General features: G+C 37.7%; 1 protein-coding gene across 5 annotated transcripts in view; it reads right to left on the reverse strand.

The window, feature by feature from the left end:
- LOC6633058 (AAC-rich mRNA clone AAC11 protein) overlaps window positions 1–27,562 on the reverse strand; it is a 50,296-nt gene that overhangs the window by 21,359 nt on the left and 1,375 nt on the right. For 2 of the 5 annotated variants that reach the window (XM_032433810.2, XM_070206710.1), the window contains exons 2-3: window positions 24,894–27,494; window positions 29–536 (exon numbers count right to left, since the gene is read on the reverse strand). In XM_032433810.2, coding sequence (XP_032289701.1) covers window positions 29–536; window positions 24,894–26,635 — 2,250 coding nt within the window. In that variant the 5' untranslated portion in view covers window positions 26,636–27,494. Of the gene's footprint in view, window positions 1–28; window positions 537–628; window positions 1,297–6,774; window positions 6,830–24,893; window positions 27,495–27,562 lie in introns of those variants that run through there. The other 3 variants (XM_032433812.1, XM_032433811.1, XM_032433813.2) reach the window with 3 other exon arrangements.

Consider the following 27,562-nt stretch of genomic DNA (forward strand, 5'->3'; position numbering starts at 1 on the left):
GGGTATAACTGATGGGCAATCGACTCACCATTTCCTTGCGCAGCGTCGCTATCTGCGCGTCCAAAGTGCTGCCCGTTACATTGATTTTAGCAGGTGTGCTTGGCGTTGTTGTTGTTGCTGTAGTTGTTGTTGTGGCTGTTGCATTTGTTGCTGTTGTTGCTGTTGCTGTTGTTGATGTATTTTCATTTTCATTTGCATTGAAAGTCTTTGCTGTTGGTGTTGTTGTTGCTGTTGCAGACTCTGCTGTAGCCGTCGCTGATTTATCGTTTGCATTATCTTTGCTGCTGTCTTTAGATGCCTGCTTATCGGTGCTCAAGTTGTTGTTGTTGCTTTTGTTGTTATCACTAACTATTTGGCCTGCTAATTTGTTGCCGCTGTCGTTCTCCTTGTTGTCGTTGTTGTTGTTGTTGTTGTTGTTGTTGTTAAGCTCCTGCTGCACCTCCACATCGCTCAATAAGCCCGAATCGGAGCCGAGCAGCTTGTTGAATCCACTCAAAGATTTCGGCAATGGCGGCAAGCCGCTTATTGACATTCCGCTGTGGATGGAAGAAGAAGAAATGCAAATTAATGGAAATATATTCAAGTGGCTTTGATTACAAAACGTAGTCTATTGCTGATCCTGGCATACCTCGCATACCTCTTGCCACCCAAATAGCCATAGCCTTGCCAATAACTAATAACGTGCCCATCATCAATAAGTTCATCATGATCGGCTTTATCATGATAACAATCATCATCATCATTGTTATAACTATCCTTATCACTATGCCCATGCCCCAGCAAATCATTTAAGACCAGCGGCAACAGGCCATGGTCATTGTCAATATCATCATCGTCGTTGTAGTCGCTGCATGTGGTGGGCGTTTGGCCACGCCCCGCGCCTGCGCCCATACCCGAACACCACTCCTCCTCCACGTTGTCGTCGTCGTCATGCGCGTCTATGGCAAAGAGTCCATCTTGAAATCTTTGATACCATCTGGCCACATACTGCGCAGTCGGCGCAAATGGCCCAAACGCGCTGCGGCATTCGTCGAGTATCTGGTCGGGATTGAGGCGCCGGCGGAAGCCAAACAAGATGCACTGCTGCAGCTCGACGGGCGTTGGAGCCGGTATCGGCGACAAAAACAGCTCGTCCAGATCTTCGGACATACGTATTGCAGTTGTTAGCTTGCGTTTGAAACGACTTAAGACATTAGCTGTGAATTGACAGTGTGCGATATAAAAGATAACGATAAACATATTTTTTTCGACACAGAGAGCGAGAGAGAGTGAGAGAGCGTACGAGTGAGAGCGAGTGAGTGTGAAAAACTGAGAATTGAAGTGCTTTGAGGTAGTTTTCAAAACACAACAACATGTAACAGAGAAGCAACAAAATTAACAACAACACGCACACAAGCAAATAAGCAACAATGCTCTAGTCGAATGGCCCGACCAGCAGATACCCTATATGTACAATGTGCAACACGAAAACACACACACCGCAAGCTAAAGACATTAGACTTTAAAGACATTAACATGTGTTTATATACCGCAAATTAAGCCTCGAGGGCTTAAAGGACATCTCAGACAAACAGACATCGATTTAACTCGTATTTCTCATCAAGAATACATACTCTATATGCGTGGATTCGCAGCTTGCCTATACCCTCTATTAACCGATTTCGAGATGTACAGGGTATAAACAGAGCAACGAAAAAGTGAAGTGTTAGCAAAATGAGAAAAAAAATGTAAAATTAGCAACCAAGTAGCGCATTCGAATTTGAGCTCTAGCTTTAGCTGCGGCTGATCTTTCGCCGGGGCATTTATTCAAACGATAAGCTGACAACAATGACATTTCAATCTCTGTTATTAGCTACAAGAGCAGAGTCTGTTATATTTATATACACATACACCATATAATATATATATATATATATTTATATATATATGGTTATAGGCTCAAGTGTTTCGAGTTAGGCAACCAGACACTCGGCTTAGAAACCAGTAACCAAGGCCAGCAGCTATTCGCTGAAGTAAAACTGCCACTGGCACAGCTAACCAATCTGGAACCAGTGCGGACAATATGCCAGTTTTTGGCTGGATTTTTAGCGGCTGATACCGGCATAAGATATTTTGGACTGTTCAAGCCCAAAAGGCTTCACAATTAGAGACAAATTGACAAAGGTATTTGGAGCTAGTTTTAGCCGACTTAATAGGAATGTTGAAATTGGCCCAGAAATTAAGAAATATACTACTTGCAACTATTTATTTAATAGTAATAAATTTATATATATATACAAATAATTTTACTATCGGAAATATAAATAGCTGCTTATTGGGTACAAAATGCTGTCATTAAAATCTTTAGCTATTTTCAAGCTAAAAACTGCCAACACAAGAGAACTTTCGGAACTCATTTTGCGTTAGCTCAAAACTTTAGATGGATTTTTGTTTACATTTTATTTTTTTTTTGCCACACTAGCAATAAATGCTTTCATAACAGCTCTTAAGTTCGGCATTGTATTGAAAATATTTTGATAATTATTATTATTATAATAATACCACAGCCGGCACTTAAAATCCATATATCATTGCAGAATGCCAGTTTGAGACTTAACGCTTCACTGTCGCCAGTCACATTGGCGAACAGAATGCCAACAAACGAGTCCAAAACAAGTTGCATCAAAGGCCACAAAAGTCAGTCATAGATACAGATACAAAAGTAGCTAAGCTTATGAGAACCATTTGCCAATGCGAGCCGCGTGCGGTTTGAGATACTTTAATTGTTGCCATGCAGCACACAGCTCGCAGCTCGCAGATCGCAGCTGACCCAATTGCTGGGCAAATGGTTAAATCGGAGTTGTGTATATAGCATTTAAAGGCGATTTAACTCTCAGGCAGATAATATGCTGCCGTTTAACGGTAATCGCCGAACATAACTTGCATAGATCAGCTGCAAATTGGGCGCTACCAAAAGCCGCACTTAAAGATTTAGACAATACGATTACCCCATTGCAGATCCACATGGCAATCATTTTTCGCCCGTTTTACCAGATTTATCGGTCACGGCGTGGCTTAAGATATTATTTACTGCGGTTGCACGAAACAAACTAACCGAACGCTTGGCTGCATCTCTTGTTGGCCAAGTTAAGACGTAGACGCAGTGACAGTGCCGGACGGCGTAGTCCAGACAAATGCATTATGTATTTAACTTGGCTAATTGCTTGACTTTTGCTGCGCGCTCTGTGTAATCAGTAAGCAGAAGCTAGGCTTTGCCAATCGCTAATTTGTGTGAACATCAGCAGCAGACAGCAGCAGAGTATCTTTATTTGCGAAAGATATTTTTTGTAGCTCGCCGCAGTTTCTTGGCCAGTTGAATGCCCGATTTCACCTCAAATACGCCACAACAATCCAAGCTCTCACTATATTTCAAAAATTGTAATAATAAAACCAAAGAATTCTGCAATACAGGAAGCAATAATCGCAAATAAGTTGAGAGCTTTTAGCTGCGTGCCTTGGTAACATAATTGCCATGCCATGTATATTTATTTTGATAGCATATTCTCGCTCGCAGATACTCTTAAATTTTAAGCTAGACAAGTATCTATATATTTTTTAATATGTATATTTTTATGAACAGCTGCCAAAAGCGGACATTGCTATCCAACTACAAAAAAAAAAAAAAAATAACAACCTCAAGCGACGCGACGGCCGCAGACCTTTTTTTGCAACTCTTCGCCATTAACTCGAATAACAATCACCAAAACGCAAAAAAAAATTAAGTGCAATATACATATTTAGCACGTTCGAAGCATTTAAAAGACAAAGTTATAAACAATAAAAAACAGGCAAAACACAACGTTTTCTTATGGGCACAAAAAATTAAAAATGAATTTAACAAAAAACCACAAACAAAATTATAGCCAAGTTTATTAAGCGTTTACTCTTCTGTTAGCGATGCACTTAAATCTGATTGATCATCGTGATATGAGCTATAAATATATTATAAGCAGTACCAAAGATACCAATTTAGTACCAATTGGTCTACAACTGCATTGTCAACAAATATTACAGTTGATTAATTAAAGATGATTTTTGCATCAATTGATTTATAATCGATTACCTTTTGTGATGACACTTACGTTAATTTAGATCTGACGTATCTTGTGAAATTTATTATTTTAATAATAAACTCAAATCAGAAATGCATTTATTATTATACTAAGTAGCTTTTACAAAAAATAATTTAAACTTACATATTCACGGCGATTGATCGATAAAATTAATCGATTGTACATTAACTGTTGCTAAGTATGCTAATTTGTTTAGATGCACTCAAATTGACGTTAATCCAGCTCGCATAAAGCCTAACGAAATGGAGTCTGTACATGATAGATAAAAGGTAAGCATGCTACACGCATGACATTACGATAACAAAATGGAGCAGGAAAGCTAAAATTATTTTCCTGATTTACAGCTTTACTCGCAGCACCAACTTGTCAGCTAATTGGTTAAGATATACATTTTAACGAGTGCATATATATATATATATGTATATATATATATATATATATGTTTGGTATTCCTGCCCTACTCTGCTTGTTTAGCAAAAAAACAAAAACAACCTGCTGTGTGGCGCACGGCATGAGCTGTAAACAATATGCAGTTAATTTGGCAGCTGACTGGCGCCGTCATTTCCACAACGTGCACCTGAAATTTCACCTGTTTTAGTGTGCACAGATAATTATGGTAAAAGGCAATTTGCAGAAAAATTTGCATTTGCTCTTAAACAGCGAAATGTCAGCAAAACCAACAGCATGCAAGTCTTCAGTACACTGTTATTAATTAAGCCTAAATTGGAAAAATATGCTTAAATGCAGAGCATAGTTTGTATGTTGTTGTTGTTATTTATGTCTCGTCCAACTGGCTGATTACTTCATATTCATATGGCAAGTTCATTAGCCCCCCAATACCTAATGACACGAGGGTCTTACCAGACGAGTCTCATACTATTTAAGCGAGTATTAAAATTGATTTATTTATGGTCTGATCAGTTAATCAGCTCTATATGGCAATTGGCGGTTTCTGAATGAAGATTTCTGATTTTGATAGCAACTGGTGGCAGCCACTTTTTTATGGCAACGGTGACGCCTTTTTGCAGTTGGCCGACCTACGCTCTACAAATTTCTAAATATTTTAATTAATTAGCTCAGGCATACAAAAATGGCTTAAACAAAACTGAACCGGACTCTGGTATGGCCTGAACTGTCTGATTGAAGCCAGTTTTGCGTGGGCGTTTAAACACGAGTATTACGATATAACATGTGTGAAGAAGAAAGTAAGTATATAGAGAATCATCATGGATTACGTCATAATATAAAAAAAATACGGCTGTCAGCCCATGTCTACAAGCTTTATAAGAATTGAAATCGTTTCCTCAGTAGTTTTATATCTTTAAGAATTTTGACTTAATAGGGAATATTTATAAGATATGAAATAAGCTTCCAGTTGTTTAATACTTTGAATGGTATAAGTAGAATAAAATATATGGAGCTTTGTTTAAGTAGAAGCAGAAGTTTTTTCGATATATCTTAAGATTCTTGAGATCTTTTCAAAATCCATACATATGCTACCAATATTCAAATATAAATAAACATTATTTAGATTAAGAACATCCGCAGATAGTAAAATTTCTCTAAAACAGTTGCTTAAATAACAAAGTACATTATAAAGCCACTCTTTAAGTTCTTAATACAAATAAAAATTGTCAAAAGTAAACAAAAAAGAAAGTTTATAATTATGAGAAATGCACTAAGAATGTAGCTCTAGTGCTAGTTCGTATAATAACGACAATAATTGAGATCTTTAAGCAGTTATTACGATGACCTCTATATATATTTTCTGTCTTATTCCAAATACCTAGTGGACACTAGTTGGGTAGAAGGCTATAAGTTTTACAACTACTCTTTTATTTCTCACCGAACCGCTTTAGCTTAGTATAGATTTCAAAGACTATTTAACCGATTTCTGAACAAAAAAGAAAAGAAATAATGAGAAGAGCACTTAAAATCAACTGCTTTATTTTCAACAGCTAATAAAAATGATAACAAGAACAGAATAAATGTCTCTATTTTCTCCCACAAATATGATATGACACTTGGATCGCTGTAAATGGAGTTAAGGCAAAGCAAAGCCATAAAGCTCAGGCACAAATGCTCACAACATAGAACTACATATGTAAGATTTCCACGTGCAGGCAGTACGCTTAAGGTCAGCACAAATAACTTTTGCTATATATACATGAGTATTATATATATATATAGACATTTCTTGAGGTATAAGCACATTCTAAAATAAACGTATACACGATTATATATACACATATATGTAAGTAGGCATAGCTTTGAATGTTGTTTGAATACAGTTTTGTTATTAATTAACAAGGAAAAACACATTTTCTTTTCCAAAAATTAAACGACGACTATATAATTTATACAGATCTTTATTCGGAACTCGAACTCGCACCGAACGTTTTGGCTCAGTTCTTTAGCCGCATTTGCGAAGCATAGCAACATTTTAATGATATTTTTCGATATCTTTTTTTTTTCATATACAACACAATTATTTTTAATTGTTATGCAGCCTCGTTTTGTTTTTAGAACGCACACAGAACACACAGAGCACACACAACAACAACAACAAGAACAAGAACAAGAACAACAACAAAAACAATAACAAATGCTGCGTAAATATTTTGATCGCGCCGTGTTCTGAGGCTTTTTGACGCGTACTCACTAATTATAATTTGTAAAAACAATATGGGAATTATAAACATATAATTTGCTTTTTTATTGTAATGCCGCTTTTGGATTTGGTCTGTTTTATTTATTTTTTTTGTTTTTTTTGACTGAGAATATATTGGTTCGCTTTGATAGCGCTGAGAAATTCGCGTGCTACTAAAAGTCAAACGTTGGCGACTTTTTGCCACGTCGAATATCTCCCGAGTCATTCTCTCGCGCCGAGCGGAAGAGATACGAAAAAGATACTAAAGGCGCACAGCTCTATCTATCAGATGCATATATGTATATTTAGTTAAATGTGAATGTAGATGCAGAGCACTGCTGAAAGAGCTGAGAAAATTAGAAAATCCAAGACAAAGATAAAAATATATAAGAAATGCGTGTATTGATTTAATAAAAATAAAATAACAAACAGGGTGTGTCGCCCGATACATCTAACAGATAAGCAAAATAAAACTAAACATAAAAGAATCCCAAAGTAAACGCTGTGTTTGATTGAGCATCTAAAGGGTTGGAAAATCATTAACGTAAAAAAAATCAATAAGGCGTGATGAGATTATGCTAGTTTAAAATAGTTTTTGGGGAGAGCATCAACTCTAGTGAATACATATTACAGATAATATGGAGATACATTTTTTGATGTCATCTATTTAGTTGATTGCTCTCAAATGAAATAAGTTACATTTATTGAAAAGAAATGAAGTGTCAGAAGAACTTAAGTTCTTGAATCCAGACTATTTTTTTTTTATATATCTGTTACTGTTACTTTTTCTAAGTATTTGTAATTTAATTAAGGAATTTTTTGGGAACAACAAAAAGTTTTGTTATAAGAACTTTGTACACTGGATCAAGAAGTTTCGAAGCTCGCGCATATGTTAATTATTTGTAGTATTTTTATTTCAGTATAGTTTGGCTGATCCGTAACTATAGTTCTATGACCTGACCACCCTGTACCGATTGTCGACAGCCGCTACTGCATCTATTTATAGATATAATAACAAATATAACACGTTGTTTCTCTATGTAGTACATCATATTTATGCCTCCGCCTACTCTTCGCTCACTGAGCGAAAGGGTAAAACCTCACAGAACAACAACAACAACACATGCGACGACACTGGAGCAAAAAAATAAATCGGGCACAACGCAATGCTCATTCAACAAAAAATTTGTTAAACATGTTGATGACGATGACGAGGAGGTGGATGCCATCAAATTTGTTTAGCTCCCCGACAGCGTCGACAAACAGACCAAATAAAATGTACAAAAAAAAAAAGAAACAAAAAAAGAAAAATAATAAATACATACCAGACCATAACCCTTGCCCCGTGTGCGGGAAGCAAAACGAATTGGGAGCGCGTTGTCGCATTTTTTAAAAATAAACTCGGAAAAGCGGCGCACGCACCGCCCAGAGACACGGCGAGTGTTGCACCACACAGCGGCGCATCACCGAAATAGTGCAGGCAATCGCGCAGGTGGTAAATGGGAGCATGAACGGGATGCGCTGCGACTCAAAAGAATGCAACAGCGACAATAACAACAACAACAACAACAACAACAGCAGCAACAACGGCGCCATTTTGCTGGCAACGTTGTCATAAATCTTGAAATGCCTTTTCAGCCAGTGGCAATTCGAGTCGGTTCGGGGCGATTTCTCGCCAAACCAAGCTACGTGATCATAATATCAATAGTTGACCCAGAAATAAAAACGTTTATGAAATTGGCTTAATAAAGGTTTAAGCTTCTTTTTTTTGTCCATCATATCAAATGGGCTCGCAGTTCATTGTCTGATTAAACCAAAGAACGACGTATTCTTTGAGATTTGTGCAAAGAGAGAGAACCAGAGATTCAAGATGAAAACAGCTTGTTCAGGTTCACAGTGCTAATAAGGTCACCGTGAACGGGCATTAAGCATAATTTATATGACCCAAAACATCGAATTCAAAATAAAATTTCGAAAATGATTACTAAGCGCACATAGAAACTAATTAGTTTGCGACTTGGAAATACACCACACACAGCTAGGAAGTGCGTGCAAGTTTATATCTATAATCCGAGCTTTAAACCATTTTCAGGAAATATGGTATACAAAGCACAATGACGTACCCTTACAAATGAGGTATTTCCATTTTTGGGGCGATATCCCTTATCCACATACTATACGAGAACCAACTGACCGATCTAGACTTTATATAAGTACTTTATAGAATTGCAGATGCATGACTTTATTAAGTATTTTCAACCGATTTCATTGTGTAAATCAGATCATAATAGCTGCTGCTGCACAAAGAATATTAACTATAAAAGACTCTTCAGTACGAAAGCTCAGAGCTCAACTTGGCCGCTGCGTGAGTAAAGTGTGTAACAAATCCCACAATGGCTCTCAAATCTTTCAATGCCAGCTAGTTGCAGGGGGTCTGGGAAAAGGGGCGCTGTCTAATGGGCCATAATTGAACCATTGTATTCTAAGAGATAGCAGCTGAAGCGCTAATTAACTGAGAAGTCGCCTAAAAAATTGTTGTCAGGTAATTTGGGTAAAACCTTGCACATAACAAAAGCCAAATGACGAGTGCGTTAAATGGTAAATAACCAGCAAAATAAAAAAAAAACAGTTCTCTTTAGAGTGACGAAAATCAAATACCCTTGCACAGAAGTATTACATCAAAAACTTTTTTTTTGGATATTTGTGCCTGTTCAGTTCAGTCAAGATATTTAAAGAAACTGAAAAATGTTCCAGGCCATAATTTGATACTCAGTCGATTCTTTAATTGAAGCAAAATAATACGGCTGTTCGATGTTTAGATTTGCCTAGTTTAATGTTTTCAAAATCAACGACTGGTCCCTTGACAGCTTTATTATATATTTATCCAATCGCGTCGATTCCAAAATATATTTATATATATATACATGAAAGATTCGCTTGCACTTACACAGCTAAAGCTATAACTATGCGGCCTTTGATACATATTAAGAATATAGTATATACTTAATGCCGACAGAGACTTCTCCTTCAATAGGTTACGCATATCGTGATAAAATTAAAATACCCAATACTAGTGTATAAACAATCAAAAAATCGCAAAAACAATAACTAAAACATTTAACGAGCTACGCTCAGAAAGAGGGTCAAGCTCAGTTGTATGTGTTTTGACTGAAATTGAATGCGCTTTCATAGCCATAAATGAAATGCTATCAGTGGATTTATATGCAGGGCCTCTCACGTACAACGCCCCCACCTTTCTATACACTCATTTCATATCACATTCGCTTTCATTTCAATGATACGCAAAATCGCCGTGTACTGGGGTATATGGCCTAGGTTTCTGGGCTGGTTTCTGGGCCAATTTTGTATAGAGTTGATTTCTAAGCTGGCTTCGTCTCATTTGTGAAATCTCTAAATAAACAGCTCACAGTAATCAGATGCAAATAAGCCAAGAGGAAGAGGAGAGAATAAGCAGTTGGCTTGGTTAACCAAATACGAACAAATTTCGTTTAGTCCGGTGACCTGCGTTCCACACGATTCGTTTCGGGTTTCTCTTTCGAGTCCAACGAAAAGCGAAATTTGATTTCGGTTTTCTGATTAGTAGAACTAACCGAAAAAAAAAACAACAGCTACTACAACAAAAAGCCAAACAAACATCGAGAAATGTGGCCAACACCTTTGCGAATAGCAGGGCGGGGGGGTTTTCTTAATTTATGCAGCTTGTCATCGCTGGCTTTTAACGTTGGGTCGATGGGTTTTTGGTTTTTTGGGCTAGAAACTACCTGGTTTTTTTTTGACTAGACAAAAGCGAAAGTCGTCTGGGTAATATATCAAATATGCTTGGTAAATTATTTACGTATATTATGCACAACGAAAATACCACAACTAAAAGGTAAAATATAAAATTTATTTTAAAAATTCAAAACGAAAAGCAGCAATCGCTGAATGCAAAAAAAAGCTAGCTATTATTGTGTCAACCCATTCATAATGCAAGCTAATACCCATATTGTTTATATATTGGCTTTATATCAAGTATATATTTATATTATACATTTGTTGAATACCAAAAATGTATGCGTTAACAAATGGGATATGTGACAATTATATATATTTTCAAGGGAAATCAAGTTAATACCTTGGTATTAAATACATTTTGGTGTCTACCAGAGCAGTATAAAAGCAAGTATTTTTGTAAACCCTTTTAAATTTATTTAAATACACATTTTATACTTTAACTCAAGTACAGAACAAAAACATATTGATGGGATCAATGCCATGTCTTTGGGTTCGGCTCTACAACTCATTGGTTTTTTTTTTTTTTTTGGTTTAAAGAATCTCACGATCAGGACAAACAGCTTTATATACGAGACTTTGAGACCTTGTCCCTGACGCAACATAGACTTCTTGACTTCAAATCAATATTGCAAAAGCTCGCCAAGTTGTTTTCGAGCCTTATTGCCAAATCTGAAGTGCTTAAATCATCGCTATAGTTTGGCAGCGCATATTTAGCTAATAACGAGCGATTTCTAAGCCAAGTGAAATGCCGCAACACCAAGAGCTAGACAAAAGTCAAAGCTCTTGGCCAGTCAGTGTGGCCGAATGGAGCAGGAAACTTGAGCAATGCGCGCACTTGACTGCTTAGTTTCGTTTTGTATCAATAAGATACAAATCAGCAACAGCAGCTGCTGCCGTTGCTGCTATTTTGGGGTAATACACAGCAAACTCATAAAGTTCAATTGAACCAAAAGCACTTGAGCTAAATTTAAAAAAAAAAATCAAAATAAAACGAAAGAAAGAAAAGAAACAAAGCAAAAGGTGAGACAAGTGCGCAAAGATACAAAACATTATTTAAGATACAGATAGATAGATAGGCAATCGTTAGCCGGGTTCAGCTAGGAATTGGCCAGCCAGATTCGAGCTAACAAAAACCGGCTAGCAAGTGGAGTAGCTCGCTCTCAAGCCGGAATCCAAGCCTGTCCAGAGCTGTATACGAAAATTCAAAAATTTGAAATTTAAATTCAAATTTGTAGCGCAAAACTGTGAGCTCAAGTGCATTAAGTGGCGAATTGCTTCCGGTAGCTGCGACTTGTGACTACAGCGAGTCCAATGGGCCAACACACACACACACACACATACACACTTGTGACCAAGTGGTGCTGCGGTGGTGCTCTCTGCTCGTCACAAGTTTGCGTCGCATTTCGTAAGCGGCTTCAGTTTTCTGACAATTTTCTTTTCGCTTCATTTTTGGGCAGCCAAACACACAGCTAATGCTATAAATTAACGCAACAGCACAACAAACAACAACAACTACAACTACAACTGCAAAATAAAAACACAAATTGTACCGTCATGTGGGTTTATATAAGGCAGGCCAACCAGCCAGTCGGCCAGGCAGTCAGTTAGACAGTCGGGGCTACCTACGCGCATGTGCGTCCAGATCCACATCCACATCCAAGTCCACTTCCAGGTCGCCCCAGACACGGGTACCCGCTCACATAGTTGGCCAATTTTTCCGCATCTGCGACAGCTGCTGCTGTTGTTTTGTTTCTTAGCTTTCAGTTTTTACAAATTTACAGTTTTTATTTCGTTGTTTTTCTCACGTCGATGAGTTTGCATAAAATTTGCAAAGTTCAGCTGAAAAATCGCTTAATTATCTAATGCCAGGCTATATAGTAGAAAATGGCCAAAACAAAAAATTAATTATACGCTTGTCCACATCAATTTAAAGTGCGTTTGTTTTCGCACTGTGGGAACGGGAAACGAATCGATTGAAAAGGTTAACGAGAGAATAGATAGAAAGGAATCGGTATGGTCAAACAAAACTCCAGCTGCCTTAAGTAACTCTCAAAAACAAAGAACAATCAAATTGAGCCGACATTTAAACAATCAGAAATTAAGAGTGCCAAAAGTTATGGAAAAGTGGGGAAGATAGAAGAATAGAAAAAAAATAATGGAAGATAGATCAATAATGACCCAAATTAAAGCCTACGTTAGAAACTAGAAAAGAAAAGGCTATGCATTTTTGTTGTTTTTTTTTTTTTTCAACAAATATAAATATTGAGAGTTTCTTCCAAATATAAGCCGGCGACTTCCCTCTAAGTCTGTAAGCCCACGCTCCCAGTTTATTTAGTTTATGTAAGAATCTAAGACTTATAATCTAACTTATAGACGTGTAAGTTGTGTACTTTTATCGTTGTTAAATCTCAGAAACAACCTGCAACTTATAAGGTTTCAAAACAAAAGTTGTGACAGAAAAATAAAGAATAGAACAATAAAACATAATATAAAATCGATTATTAATGACCTGAATTATAGCTTAAGTTCAGAAAGAACTTTTATATAAGCATAAGTTTTAGAAAGAAAGTTAAATTCAAATTTTCAAAAGAACTTATGTAGTTTTCAGAAATAAATTATTTCAATACTTGTAGCCATTATATTTGGTTAATGATGTTATTGAAAATAAATAGATGTATCAAAATACATGTGTCTAAAAAGAACATGGACTCTCTGGTGAATTGCTTGAGAATCTAAATAAACTCGCTTGGATTATAGTTCTTTAATTTTTGTATACAGATCAGAAGATATTATTTAATATTTAAAAAAAAAAAAAAGTAAAAACAGAAAATTTCACCAAACAAAAATAAACTAAAAAAAACATATTTCCTTTTAAAAGCCCAAACTTTGTAATATTCTGTACAAACAACCCAAAAGAATAGCTCAGTTTTAAAAGCGTTAAAAACTCGTATAGAAAGTTGCAGCGGTATTACACTTGACCCAAAGCTAATACAAAGCCAAATATTTGTACAGCTGGAAAATGCTGCATAGAACAGGCCCCCAAACAAAGAGGCAAAGTACCGTTACGCGCTGAAATCTTGAAGAATCTGAAACTTTATTGTGTGCGTGTGTGTGTTGCGACGGCTCACACATAATTCTCTACCACAGTAAGATTCCCTACCCAGGCCCATAAAACAGATCAGCAACTGTCACTGTAAGCACTCTCAGCTGGAAGTTACAATCAGTTACAGTAAAGTGTCAGATGCTTAGCAATTATGATGATTATGAGGAACTTACATTTCACATAGAACAGCAGACGAGAAACTGTCTGACTGACTGACTGACTGACTGACTAACTGACTAGCTGACTAACTGACTGAATGAACCGACTTTTAGACGACATAACCCATAACCGTAACCAGACTTAAGAGTTGAACACTGCGCGCACTTTGTGCTACTTATTTCGAGCTGTCTCTTTATACCCTTGCTAAGGGTGCTTTTATTTTGTCACGAAATGTGTAACTCATGAAAGAAGAGATATCGTGGCCATGAAAATAATATGATCTTCAGCAGGGTCAAGTCGAGTCGATATTGACTTGACACATGTCTTTATTGTTGATGCGAAAAATATATATTTCGGAGTCGATCCGGCCACTAGCACTTATCGATTTTATAGCACTTATGTGTGCTAAGGGTATTTAAGCTTCGGCAATCTGTTGGTGATAGTTTTCTCCTGTTGGCCGTTGTTTTTTTGGGCTTTTCGGCACGTTCAACCTGCATTTCTGTCACATCATCTAAAACTATTTTGGTAGCTGAAACAGACAGAGGGCCAGCACTTGTCAGCCAGACAGTACGTCAAAAAGTCCGTCAGTCAATCCGGCAGTCGGTCCGACAGTTGTTCAGGTTAGAGTCGCTTTGCCATACTTTAACGGTTCTCACACTCTCGGGCAAACGAATCTGGCGTGTGTATCTTTGGCAGCGAGTGGCACTCATCATAATTACAACGCCGCCACAGCAACAATTGACTGACTGACTGAATGAATGACTGAATGACAGCCACATGAGGCACAGGCACTGGCAAACGTCTAAAAGTTGGACTTGGCTTCAGCTCGCGCAGTTCCACAGCCTTTCGTAGTGTTCATAATTTATGATTGCTTTGCGTGATTTTACATTTCTGTGTTATTAGTCTAAACTTGGCTTGAATCCATGCTCGTGTCTTTGTGGTTGAAAAAAAAAAGAAATAAAAACACCTACATACGCTCGCACCATGGACCCAACGCAGTCAGCCCACACAGGGCAGACATGGGCGAAGGGGAGTTATGTTTGGCCCGAGAATTGCACGTTGCGGCCAAATTGTATTTGGAATTATGAATGCTGTTGATCATTAAAATCAATTCTGATTCATTAGCTTCAATTGATGGCTTTTGTGTAATGATTCGCACAGTCCACAGTTGATCCTTAGTTCAGGTGCGCAGAGTGTGGGATTTTGAGAAAGCAACAGATCTTAATAGATAGCAAAACCTTGAAGTTTGATTGATGTGGGGTTAAGTCTTTAACAATATGTTTGGAAATTTGTGCATTCAATTGAGTTTTCCAGTACATTTGACTTTTCAAGTTATAAGCATACCAACCAAAAAAAATTGTATCTCTTCAATATTGTAGAAGTTAGTGGAGCCTATAAAGAAGTGAAATAAACTCTATTTGTAACTTCTTATAATTTAGTGGGACAAGCGCTGCGGATCTCTAGAAAAATTTAAAGAATCAATTTATGATATCCTTAAACTCTTTTTTCTGCCTATTTGTTTATATGCTATATTGTCTGGTAGTTCAATGGTACCATGTTACTTCTCTCCCTTCAAAAGAAAAAGTTAGCATCTGTTTGTCATCTTCCTAGCTACGGCTGTGCGTTGGTCCACTCAATCAGTCAGTCAGTCAGCCAGTCAGTCAGGACAAACAGTTTTATATATAGAGACATATATATTTTTTAGTACTCTGCAACTTTATTAGAGGCTTGTCAAGAATATTAAATAGACCATAAAATAACCTGCATAATTTAAAAATTTTAACCGTAGAGGAAAAACTTAAGGTCAGGCTCATCAGCGCTGCAAGAATATTATTATTATGAAATATCAATCACATCCTCACCTTGAAATTAGTTTAATGACTTTAAAAATAAGCTAAAACTACTTAGTTAGTGCGTAAAATATAACACGGCAATTATTTTCAGCATTTCATCAATCAAGAACCCCCTCTACCCAACCCTCAACACACACAGACAACATAAAACAAACAAAATGGAATGAAGTTAAAAATACATAAAAACCGGCCACTGACCAGCTGTCAAATGAAATCTATTTCTTGAACCAAAACATTATTTGTTTTGCTCGTTTGTCAACGTTTTCGTTAAGGAAGCACTCGAAAATTTGATGTTGTTTTAGCTGCACAAATACGAGGCCAGGCTGTTGGTAGGAAGCGGAGAATTTCCGGTTGAAGTGGCATAAGGAAACCCTTGGCTAAGAGACCGCATAATGTTTGGCATAGAAAATGGTTATTGCTACAGTTATGATCTAAGAATTTCCATGTAAATATACCAACCGATATGCAAATGATATATGGGCAAATATAGAGAAACAAATAAACCCAACTGCGACTGCATTTGGCTAGAGGCACATTTCGATTGTTGTTTGTTGTTGTTGCTGTTGCTGTTTGCTGCTGTTTATTGCTGTTGCAATTCCCAGAAAATTATGCTTGGAAATTGAGAGTCTCTGTTCGTTGAGTCGTCGTTGAGGCTGGATTTGGAGTTGGAGTTGCCTTTCGCGTTGTCGACGCTATTACGACACAGTTTTCGTTTCGTTTTTAATAATCATTTGCAAATGTCTATTAGACCGGCCCCTCCCCCAGTCAAAGTTAGGCAGCCCCTCGCTCTAGCAACTGCGCATGCGCAGCGCATTTCAAAGGAAACAAATCGCAAAGGCAAACGAAACTGAAAATGTGCAGCGAGAGTGTACAAAAGAAAAGAAACCAAACTTATGGCTGGAAATGTTTGAAGCATGTAAATTAAGACTTTTAGCTCAAATTGTAGAAAATGGACTGTGGCATGCGCAGGGACGGCGGGGGTGCATGGGTGAGACTTGATTCCTAGTAAATTTGAACATATTTCTTATGATGACGCGCATAGAGCAACGCCCATGTTTGCTTTGAATTATAGTTATCCGCTGAAAAGTAAAAGTTGGAAGAGTCCAAAAAAAAAATGCCTTCGAGCGACTTACACTTTAACTTTGGCAAAGCAAAGTAATAAACAGAAATTTTGAATATTTGTGTCAATGAATCTACAAAATAAAGCTAGACAAAATGCTATCAATCATAAATATCGGGTAAGCTTGGGCAAAGTTATAAAATCTTGCAATAGATAAGAAAAATTGTGCTTGAAATTGGTAAAGTAAACTTGCCTAAATTATTTGATCTTATTTTAGAAAACCTTATCTCATCAATTAATATTAAGTTTAATTATAGTTAATTTTATTGTTATTGTTCCTATTCATTTTATGATTATTATTATTTTCATTATTATTATTATTTGTATTACGTTTTTTAATTTTTTTTTATTATCATTATTAATTTTTTATTACTATCATTATTAGTTTTATTATTATTGTTATTAATGTAATTAATTCATTCCAAAATGTAATCGTAATCGTAATATTCTAAACAATAAAACATAAGTTTCGAAAATGTGTAAGGAGTTAAAAGTCTTCTCTTGAATCAAAATTAAAATTGATTATATCTTTTTAAACTACCAAAATGTAAATGCAGAAGCAGAGAACAGATTGTTGCCAGCTTAAAACGCTTTAGTTACGAGAAAGTTAAAAAAGTTTAGAGTCTGGAAAAAACACTTCAAGCTTGTGAGAGAGTTTCCATTAGAAATTACAAAAGTTATGAAATACTTAGAATCTGATTGGCTCAGTGTGAGCTGCTGAGGTGTTTATGCTGTGTGCGGTGCGGAAATTGGCTGGCAATTCTTGACAACGGACAACTGTTGCTCAGTTATGCAATTAAATTAAAATAAAGTTGCAACAACGACAACAGCAACAATAACAGCAGGCAGCCGGGTGACCGCATTGCAGTTGCTTATGTTGTTGTTGCTGCTGCTGCCGCCTGTTGCGAGTGTTGCAATTGCTTTCGCTTTGATTGAATTTATTTTATAATCCACGATGCCAACTGCTTAGCCAGATGTGTGTGTGTGTGTGTGTGTGTAGTGTATATAACTGCGTTTATGCACAGGCATAAGAAAACTGCATCTGTAAGATGCAATTTACAATTTGCATTTTATCCACAGCGCGAACATAGGAAACGACGCGTCCGACAGCCTCCAGAGACAGATACTCACACACACACACTCACACATGGATATATGGACACATGTGATAAATTATATTATTGGCATAATAATATATTTAAGAGCCATAAGCAGTAAAATCGAGTCGACGCTGTGAGTTGAGAGCTGTGTGATTTAAATTCAGGCATTTCATATTTTCAAATGCGCATTAGCGGCTTCCTTCCAATACGATTGCAATTACAAATGCAAAAAAAAAAAAAACAATAAATAACAAAAATAGAAACTAGTGGGAAAATCGAATAAGAAATACCCTACAAGCTGATCTGAATTAATGCGAAACATAGTAAAGAAAACATTATATTTAATAATTATAATAGTAATAGTAATAATAGCAAAAACAATAATAATAATAATAATAATAATAAAAATAATAATAATAATAATAATAATAATAATAATAATAATAATAATAAAAATCATTTTCTGAATAATAATATTAATCAAACTTATTTTCTTTTGTATATAATAATACAAATAAAAATATTATTTATTAATTTAATTGTTATAATAACAATAATGAAATATAGATATACCAGAGGAAGTTATTGTTAAAAAAGACACGCAAAACATAACAAAAAAATTGTAAGTGCTATTGTGAACTCTTTTCCCACTGTTTGGTGAACAACAAAATACAATTTCTAATAGCGCTCGAAAAAAAGTTATTTGTAATAAATTTAAATAAATTAGAAGAACTATTTTACTATATAATTTGAAAGCAATTAAAATCCAAACTCAATTAAAAAAGATCCGATTCTTCAGAGTTGCTCAACTTTTGGATACCCTTTACACACATTTTGCCTTTAAGGGGTATACAAAAACTATAAAAAAAAACACAACAACAACAAAAACAAAAACCAAAAGGAAAATGGCAAATTGCATTAAATAAATAGAAAACTGTGACTGTTGTTGTTGTTGCTTCTTCTCTCTCACACTCACGAGTCTCTTGGCTATGGATTTGCTTTGCAAATTGGATTATGGTTTATTGTGTTATTGTTAATGTTGCTGTAGTTGCTGTTGTTGCTGCTGCCGTTGTTGCTGTGCCACATCCTCAAACAGCGGCAATAAAAATGTCGGCGCATGCGTCGCTGCCAGAGTCGTGTAATTACAGCGTTGCCAGCGTGTTGCACAGTGGTTGCCACTGAATTTATGCTGCACAACTGGCAACTGGCATCTGGCAATAGGCGGCAGGCGGGCAGCCCCTTTAATTATTTGCACGAATTCGGTTTGTTAATCGCCCATTGACGTGCCGCTTCGATCGGGCATAGACATCTCCATAAATACAAAAACACACGCATTCACATAGAAACAGCTAGATATGCAGTATGCATAGAGATCAAGATACATAAGTAAGTCTGAGTAAAAGTGCAATGAAAGCCACAAAAGGCACACTTCAATTAAAGGGGACGCCACGGCGCGATTGTCGACATCGGATTGCATTGGAGTTAGTTAGATAAACAAAACTGCTCGCCAAATTACAGCATTGTTATCGCAAGCGAGCAAGCGGGCCGAACGAAGGCAGGGGGGAGGAGCTGGAAAAATTTATGATTGAATTGAGTATTTTCACGTTTGTTTTTCTTTAATGGGCAAGTGAAAAGCCGCACAACAACAGCAACGAGAAATGGGCCCATCAATTGCCAAATGAAATGAATTCAAGAAGTTGCCAGTTTAAATGCCAATGACCGACCACGAGTTGCACTTAGCGTGTAGGACCCAAAAAACCGTTTACAATGGGGAAAATGCAAAGTGAAAACTAATGATAGAACAGCTCTAATGTGGCCACAGTCCCAATTACCAATACAAAAAATAGCTGTGCGCTGTTCGAGCATGGGAAGTGCTTTGAACTGTGCAAAAGAAATGAATTTCTTTGTTGTTCTTCACCATCTTTTAATGAAATGTGCACAAATAAATAGCGTACAGTTAAGTTTTGTATGTAATTAAATATTTACATGATATATCTGCACACATTATCCAGTAAATGGTAATATGTATTTTTTATCAGAAGAAGTATTAGTGCTCTAGTCGGAAGTGCAATGCAAGGGATACCCTGAACTTTCTTTTGTGAGAGTAAAGGGGCTCGGGCGAAGCTATATATCACATTTGTTCACTCTTGTCATTAAAACCTATGAAATTTACTCAAAACACAGGATTTCGATATTACATTTTATCGATTGCTTAGAATCGAAGACAGTTATCGGTTATCAGGAGGCTTTCAGTACTGCGCGGGCAGTAGAAGGAACTATGTTAAAAAGTTAACGACTTGATACTCTTCAAATCATTCTAACCTTTTTACCCGTTTTCAATAGGTTCAGGGTATAAAATTGGTAAATGATAAAATACAAATAAGTCTCAATTAGTAAATGTTCACCTATAACTTAAACTTTACGTTTTCTGCTTAAAAATAAATTATCTGATAATACAGCTAACGCTTTTATATAAGTACTTTAAAGAAACTTTGCAGCCATTTAATATCAATAGGATACGAAAAATGAAATTACTTTGTGCCACATTTAACAATTATGGAAATTATAGAAAACAAACCTTTCTATACAAACACAAAAAAAACTCAATTGCCCGCTTTAAGTATATGAAACTGGTTTATTCATCATGCATAAGCTGAATGTTCAGCTTCATTCAGATTGAAAATTACTTTATAACTTTATATGTATATGCATTAAATCATGCTCCCAAAAAAAAAATAAAGAAATACTTCGGGCAGCATATCATTTAATCAAAAGCTCGTTAGTCTGCGCACACAGTTTGCGCTTGAATTTTTAATGGCTTAATCAGTTTCGGTTTTTTTTTTTGTGGGTAGAGCGGGGGAAGCCACAAGGAAATTGCATCGGAAAGCGATACAAAAGAAGCACATCAAGAGTTTTTCCTATATGTGCACATATGAGCATATATACGTTTTTTTTTTTGTGGCCTCTCACAAATTGATTTGCTATGTGAAGACGGATAATTGGTTTTCGAGCTGGCAGCGGGTTACGGGCGACCATAGAAAAGCTTTCACAGACGGTCTGAGGCGCATCTATAAGTAGGTTTTATTAACAAATCAATTGGAGCGCCCTGTTAGCAAACAATTGCCATTTCTTATGCCCGAAGATTACAGATTATAGAGAATTTGAAAAGCAAGAACTTAAAACAAAATATGTGATAGAAAATTGAGCAAAGCTTAAGTCAATTAAATGCCCATAAAATTAATTTTTCTTATATATCTATAAATTACTTGTGTAGTATAAGATAAAAGCAGAAAGCAGAATCAATTTTGAGTTTACAGTTGAAAGCAATACGCATACACTAACCTAAGATTCGGCTTGTTGCTTGTTTAAAGAATTTGGACCTCACATTCTCACATGCCCTTTTAAACATATTACAAACGAAATTAAGTTACTTTAAGATGCAATTTGAATATTTAACAAACGGAAAAATAAAATATAAAGACCAAAAATTAAAACAATTTGTGTGATCGAGTCACAAATAATTAGTTGAGACTTTGAAATCATAATTATATTTTTTATTATCAAAGTTATTATTGGATATAAAATATGCACTGACAACACATCACATTTATACTCCAGACTAGGATTTGGACACGCTTCCTCCTTGATCAGTGGCTCGACTGAGTTCTTCCTTGTGACATATATACATATATTAGAAAAAAAAATCTATTTTGCTTCACATTATTTATTTATTTTTTTTATTACTTTTAACAGATTTGAGCATTAATAATATTATTATATTTTGTTTAGATCAAATGAATGAATATGTGTGAAAAAGGAGAGAGACCCAAAAACATCCAGCAAGCAGAAGTTAAAAAAGTTAACCATAAGCAAATTTATAATAAACCAAATCTTCAACAACACACATCCGTTTATTTAACTCTAAAGACTGAAAATAAAAAATTATCAATAGCTACAAGATTCAAGACGATCGCATAATTAGAGGATACGAATGCAGCATATGTTTTGAGGCATGTGCTAAATTGTTTTTTAGTTTCTTTGTGAGCTCCAATGTGCACAATGTAACAGTTCTATGTGAATGTGATATTACTCATAGGAGAAGTAATAACCCATAGACGCAATTTTGCTTTGAGTGTGCGAATTGATCAGCTGATTCATTGGCATGTTCTATTAAGATTTTCACAGCTTTCTCTAGGTGTCAAGTTTTACGAACATGCTAAAAACTCGATGTAGCATAATTGTCCGTGTGTGTGTGTGTGTGTGTTGACTGGAAAGCAGCTAAATACTATAACATTTGGCTCATTGCGTCGCACGTAAACTGTATGACTAATCAATATAAAGAGCAGGACAGAGACTGAGACAGACTGAGAGACTGACAGAGAAACAGATAGAGACTCTCTGGGAGACGATACGCTTGGGCGAGTTTCACAAGCTTCAATACCCGCATATGAGAGCTTTGCGTATGAGTTTTTACGATCATACGAATTGTATTTGCATTTATATTGAATACTATATGTGCAAGAGTGTATATATATATATATCGTAGTTATGTGTGTGATCGCCAGCCAAATGCCAAACAATGTGAGTCACGATAATCAGCGTTGAGCACACCGCAAACACGTCTCACAATATGCACAGTACTTATAAGCGCGAGGGCAGAATTGGGAATACATATCTTTCTAGTTTCCGAAGTAAACTTTTCGGTATGAATCTAAAATTTAAGATAGTAAGCTTAAGCTATGTATAAGGGAAAATACTTTAATGGCGACGATTTAAAAGCAGACAATATAAATGGAAAGGCTATGCCATAAGCCTAACTATATAAATATATAACTAAGTTTAGTCTAGTTGGAGAAAAAGCAAACTCTGATCACATTTACCAATTATATATTTATTCATTCAATTAACCCCAGGAGCTGCCCTCGTACATTGGCAGAGTTACAGAGTTATATGCGCAGTTATAATAACAACGCTTTGAATATCGCACAGTGGCTGCAAAACGAGTTTCGATTTGTTGAAATAAGCATTTATGAAAAATTAAACACACACAATCCATAAGTAAATAAATGTATGGTTATATAGGAGACATAAGTAGACGCTAACTTGGCAAGTCTGTTGTTGAAAATATTGCAAGATGTTGCAGTTGCTGTTGCAGTTGCTGCTGCAGTTGCCGCAACAGCAATCGAGCGTAATGCGCGCACATGCAACGTGCCACAGCAACAACACCTTTGAAATGGTGTCAGCAATAATTTATCAAAATAAAGAAGCAAAAGTCGGCAGCAAAAAAAAAAAAAACATGAAAAATAGCATAAATAAACCAGGCAAAGCTGTTCAAACCGCATCTAAGTCTGAAAAGAGAACCCGAACCAAACCGAAACGTTGCCAGCAATTTGCATGAGACAAAAGACAATGGGCCACCACACAGATACAACAGACACACATCTGTGTGTGCGTATGTGTGTGTATCTGTAAGATACGAGCTATCTCAAGCGGTCGCCCAGGGCATGTAAAGCGTGTCAGTGCAGCGCAGTGAAACTCGGTGAAATAATTGCGGTAAGCGCATAAATAAAATTACACATGTTGCGAATCTGCAAGCAGGCGCACTGTGGGCGACAGGCACGCCCCTAAGCCCAAGCAGCCCTCCACAGCAGGTAAATGGCAGTCAGAGGCAGGCAACAGTTATTCGTATCTTTGTATCTGTCAGATAGCTGCGCTCTTATCTTATCGTGAGTTCCTGTTGATGGCCCAAGCATATTTATTGATTTTTATTCTACGTTCTGCTTGATAATGCAAGTGGCGAAAAACATTTTTACGACCCCTCACCCCTCAGGCAGGGTCAGAGGTAGTGACTGTGGTGGGAGTAGCTAACGGGTCTGTCAAGCGGTCTGACAGCAGCCGCAACTAATTAAGGAAAATGACGTTGACAATGAGGATTACCCGAGCCAACCCTCTGCACGTGTCCTTTGCCAGAAAGAAAAGGGCAAGGCAAAATGTACAAAGTTCAGGGCACATGTCTCATTGTTTCACTACATTGATCCTGTCAACTGGCATTTTTATGGCATTTGACAGCATTTCCCAGAAACTAATCAATGAAAATGCAGGCAAAACCTTAAACAGAAAACATGCGAGCAATTCGGAGTACTTTAGTTTTGTTTTAAGTTCCTTAAAGGTCACGTATATGCTTAAAATCCACATTTTTTCATAAATAATATTGCTTACAGACTGCGGTAAAGTCACGATGTGAGTTTACATGAAGGCGAAATTATATTGTAAAATTATATCAAACAAAAATGTATATAAATATATGGGTATGGATAATAAATGAGCCGAGCAAAGGTATGTCAGTTATGTAAGCCATTCAAATGGACATCAACAACTGAAAAGTACTAGAAGACATTGACAATTGCTGTATTTGATGCTCAGAATCCTCTGATTAAATGTTTGCAATAAAATTGACTAATATTTGTTGATATTCATTTCTTTGATCACCTTTTTCCCACATCTTAAACTAAATATACTTCTTATCACATTTCTGTCATTCATATCACATGAATAAATGCAATTTCCTGCTAAAATTATATACGGACTTGCTGTAAGCCCGTTGATAAATTTCAATACTGCCCCTCGTTCTCCTGTGCCCTAAGATAATTGTATATAAGAATAAAGATTACTGTGTAATCGCGTGATTCACATACTTTGACTAGTTATGATTGTAATCCAACCGAACCATTCCATTTAATAGCAAGTTTCCAAAAATAAGGCATTAACTAATAATACCTCAAGTATTATACTATACAGCTGATAATATATTCTAGAGAAACATTAATTTGTTCATCTATCATCTATAGACAATGCCTCCCGTTGAAGGCATTTCAAACGTTAAAGTTTATTACAAAAAAAAAAAAAAAAACCTCTTTAAATATAGTTGTTTACATGTGCCCAGCCCATTTTTATAGCTAGTCCGTAAATGCCCAGAAATAATATTGAAATTTCTGACTCACCGCTTGACATTGCGACAGCGTTTCTCGTTCTCGCGTTCGGCCTCCTTGACGCTATCCCAGCTATCGCCTACACCCGAGGAGGACATATCGTCCAGTCGCTCCTCATCCTCCATGCCGGAATCCTCGAGACTGATGTGACAGCTGGTGAGGGTCACCTGTTTGCCATTGTCGCCCACCTCAATCCAATCGGATGTTCGGATGCGCTGCGAGCGCTCTGTGCCATAGGGCGAGGAGTCTGAGGAGCAGCCGGAGGGACAGCGTTTACGTGGCGTTGAGCTGCCATTCAGATTTTCATTGTCCTTTAACGATTTGTTGACGGCATAGGTCAATGTATCCTCCTCATCGCCATCGGCATCCTCCACATTGTCCGCATCCACATCCTCCGTGTCGGCATCCTCAATTGAATTGTAGCGCTGACGCGTCATTGTTTTAGTAGGCGTGTCCTGCGACTGCCACTTGGTGGGCAACTGTTCCAGGGAGCAGGCACGATTGCGCATGGCCGCCAGCTCCGAGATGAGCAGCTCATGAAAAGCTGGCTTCTTTTCCGGCGTATTGCCAGCGCTGACAGATGTCTTGATGGGCTTGGTTTTGGTTTGAGATTGGATTTGGGTTTGGGTTTGGCTGTTGCTGGGGTTTATGTTTATCCGCGTGCAGTTGCCCGCTGCTTGAATGACCTGGCTCAACTGTTGTTGCTCCTGTGCCCTTTCCCGCTCACGTACTCGCTCCATCTGCTGCCGATTGTGCCGCTCCTGCGCCAGCTCCTGCTCCAGCAGCGCCTGATGCTGTATGGCGCGCTCATGCTTGGTTATAATGGTGGTATCTGCCAAAGTCTGCTTCTGAGATTGGCTTATAATGATCTCCGAGAAAAGACGCTCCGCGGCATTCTTTAGGTTATTCTTTAGCTCAACAGTTTTGCCGCCCAGAAAGCTGCCGCCGCTGCCCCCTCCCTGGCTCGCCAGCGGGCCATCCAGCGTGGTCTTGGAGCGCCTAAATATGCTAGTGGCGGGCGTAGCTGGCGGCGCCACAAAAGCGGCCATATCGTCCACATCCAGCGTGGCGACCGGCATTTGAACAATCTTTCGCGGCTTGGGCAGCGGCTGTGTCGTAGGCAGCAAACCCGCCCGCTCATAATCCACCTTACCCAGACTCAAACGCGTGTCCTTGTGTGGCGTCGGACTGCTCTGTGCGCTTAGAGAATTGGCGCGATTCACGCTGATGACGGCCACAACGGACTCCCTTGGCTTAGCTGTGGGCACAGCCGGCGCTTTGCGCAGCTTTAGCGGTGGCTTAGGCGCCGTTGCGGGCGCAGCAACTGTTGCTGTTGTTGTTCTTGTTGTTGTTGTTGATACTGTTGTTGCGGCTGTTGCAGCTGCTGCTGTTGCTGTTGCAGTTGCTGTTGCGCTACCAACTAGCGCCATGGTGGGCGTCTGTGTTTGCGCCTGTTTCTTTTGTAGATTCAGCGAAGGCGACTTGTAGACCAAGGTGCGTCCCACTGCGCTCAGTTGGCTAACAAATGTGGGCTTCTTTTGTATGAGCGGCGGGCAGGGTGTGCCCGCAGCAACTGCTGCCACAGCCCCTGCACCTACCGTAGCTCCTGCTGCTGTTGTTGTCATTGTTGTTGCTGTTGTTGCTGTTGTTTTGGGCCTGGGCGGTACCGGCGGACCGGGCCGCTTAACCGCAAGCGTTGCCTGCATTTCAGTTGCTGCTACTGCTGCTGCTGTTGCTGTTGCTGTTGTTGCCATTTGCGGCAAGTTCTCACGCCTTGTTGTTGTTGGCTCCGCTGCGCAAAACCCGTATTTGTAGGTCACTTTTTATACGCTATGCACAAATGTGAATAGAGGCTATATTGATCAGAGGACCAAGTATGTCCTAATAATGCCAAAGACTGCGTATATAAAATCTTGTATACCTTGACCACGCCTACTAGGGCGACGGTTCAAACGTGGAAACCTGCACACACAATCGAAACGATGAAACCAATAAATTGGACAGTTCAATTTCTGTTGACCTCCTCTTAAGATCGAGTCCAAAATATTTGTTCCTAATTATTTAATCGCGTTTTTGAACGTCACTGATCGGCGCTTACAGTTTTAGAGGCACCAGACGTATATTCTAAAATGGCGCACGTTGAACAGTTTTCAGCTGTTTTTCAACACTGTACACAGGGTATCGCGCAGTCGATGTCTGCCGCTGGCAATGTTCCGACTTGTTTTCTTTTTTTGCACCTTTGCAACTTCTCGACTTGGAAGGCGGCTTTGTATTTTGGTATTGCGATGCGTTTATTTATTTATTTATTATTATTTAGCATAAAACTTGTTTTGCTGCGTTCTTGTTGCTGTTGACGTTGTCGTTGTTGTTGTTGTTGTTGTTGTTGCTGTTAGCATTTTGACTGCAACTGCAACTGCGACGGCTGCTGCGACTGCGGCTGATCTATTTTGAATATAGGCCACGGCGGCGCACTAACGGGCCTAGTTGCTGCTTAAAGTTGTTGTTGTTGTTGATGTTGTTGTATTCTGTTTGGCTTATTGCTTATTGGTTTATTGGCTTATTGAAACTCGTTTGGCTCGCTGTTGTTTTTGTTGTTGTTGCACTTTGAATTCTCTGTGAGTTTTTTTATTTTTTGGTTTTTGAAGTGAAAGGGTTGCGGTTTTAAATATGTTTTTTTTTTG

The sequence above is a fragment of the Drosophila virilis genome, chromosome 2 (assembly GCF_030788295.1).
Source record: "Drosophila virilis strain 15010-1051.87 chromosome 2, Dvir_AGI_RSII-ME, whole genome shotgun sequence".
NCBI classification, from domain to species: domain Eukaryota; kingdom Metazoa; phylum Arthropoda; class Insecta; order Diptera; family Drosophilidae; genus Drosophila; species Drosophila virilis.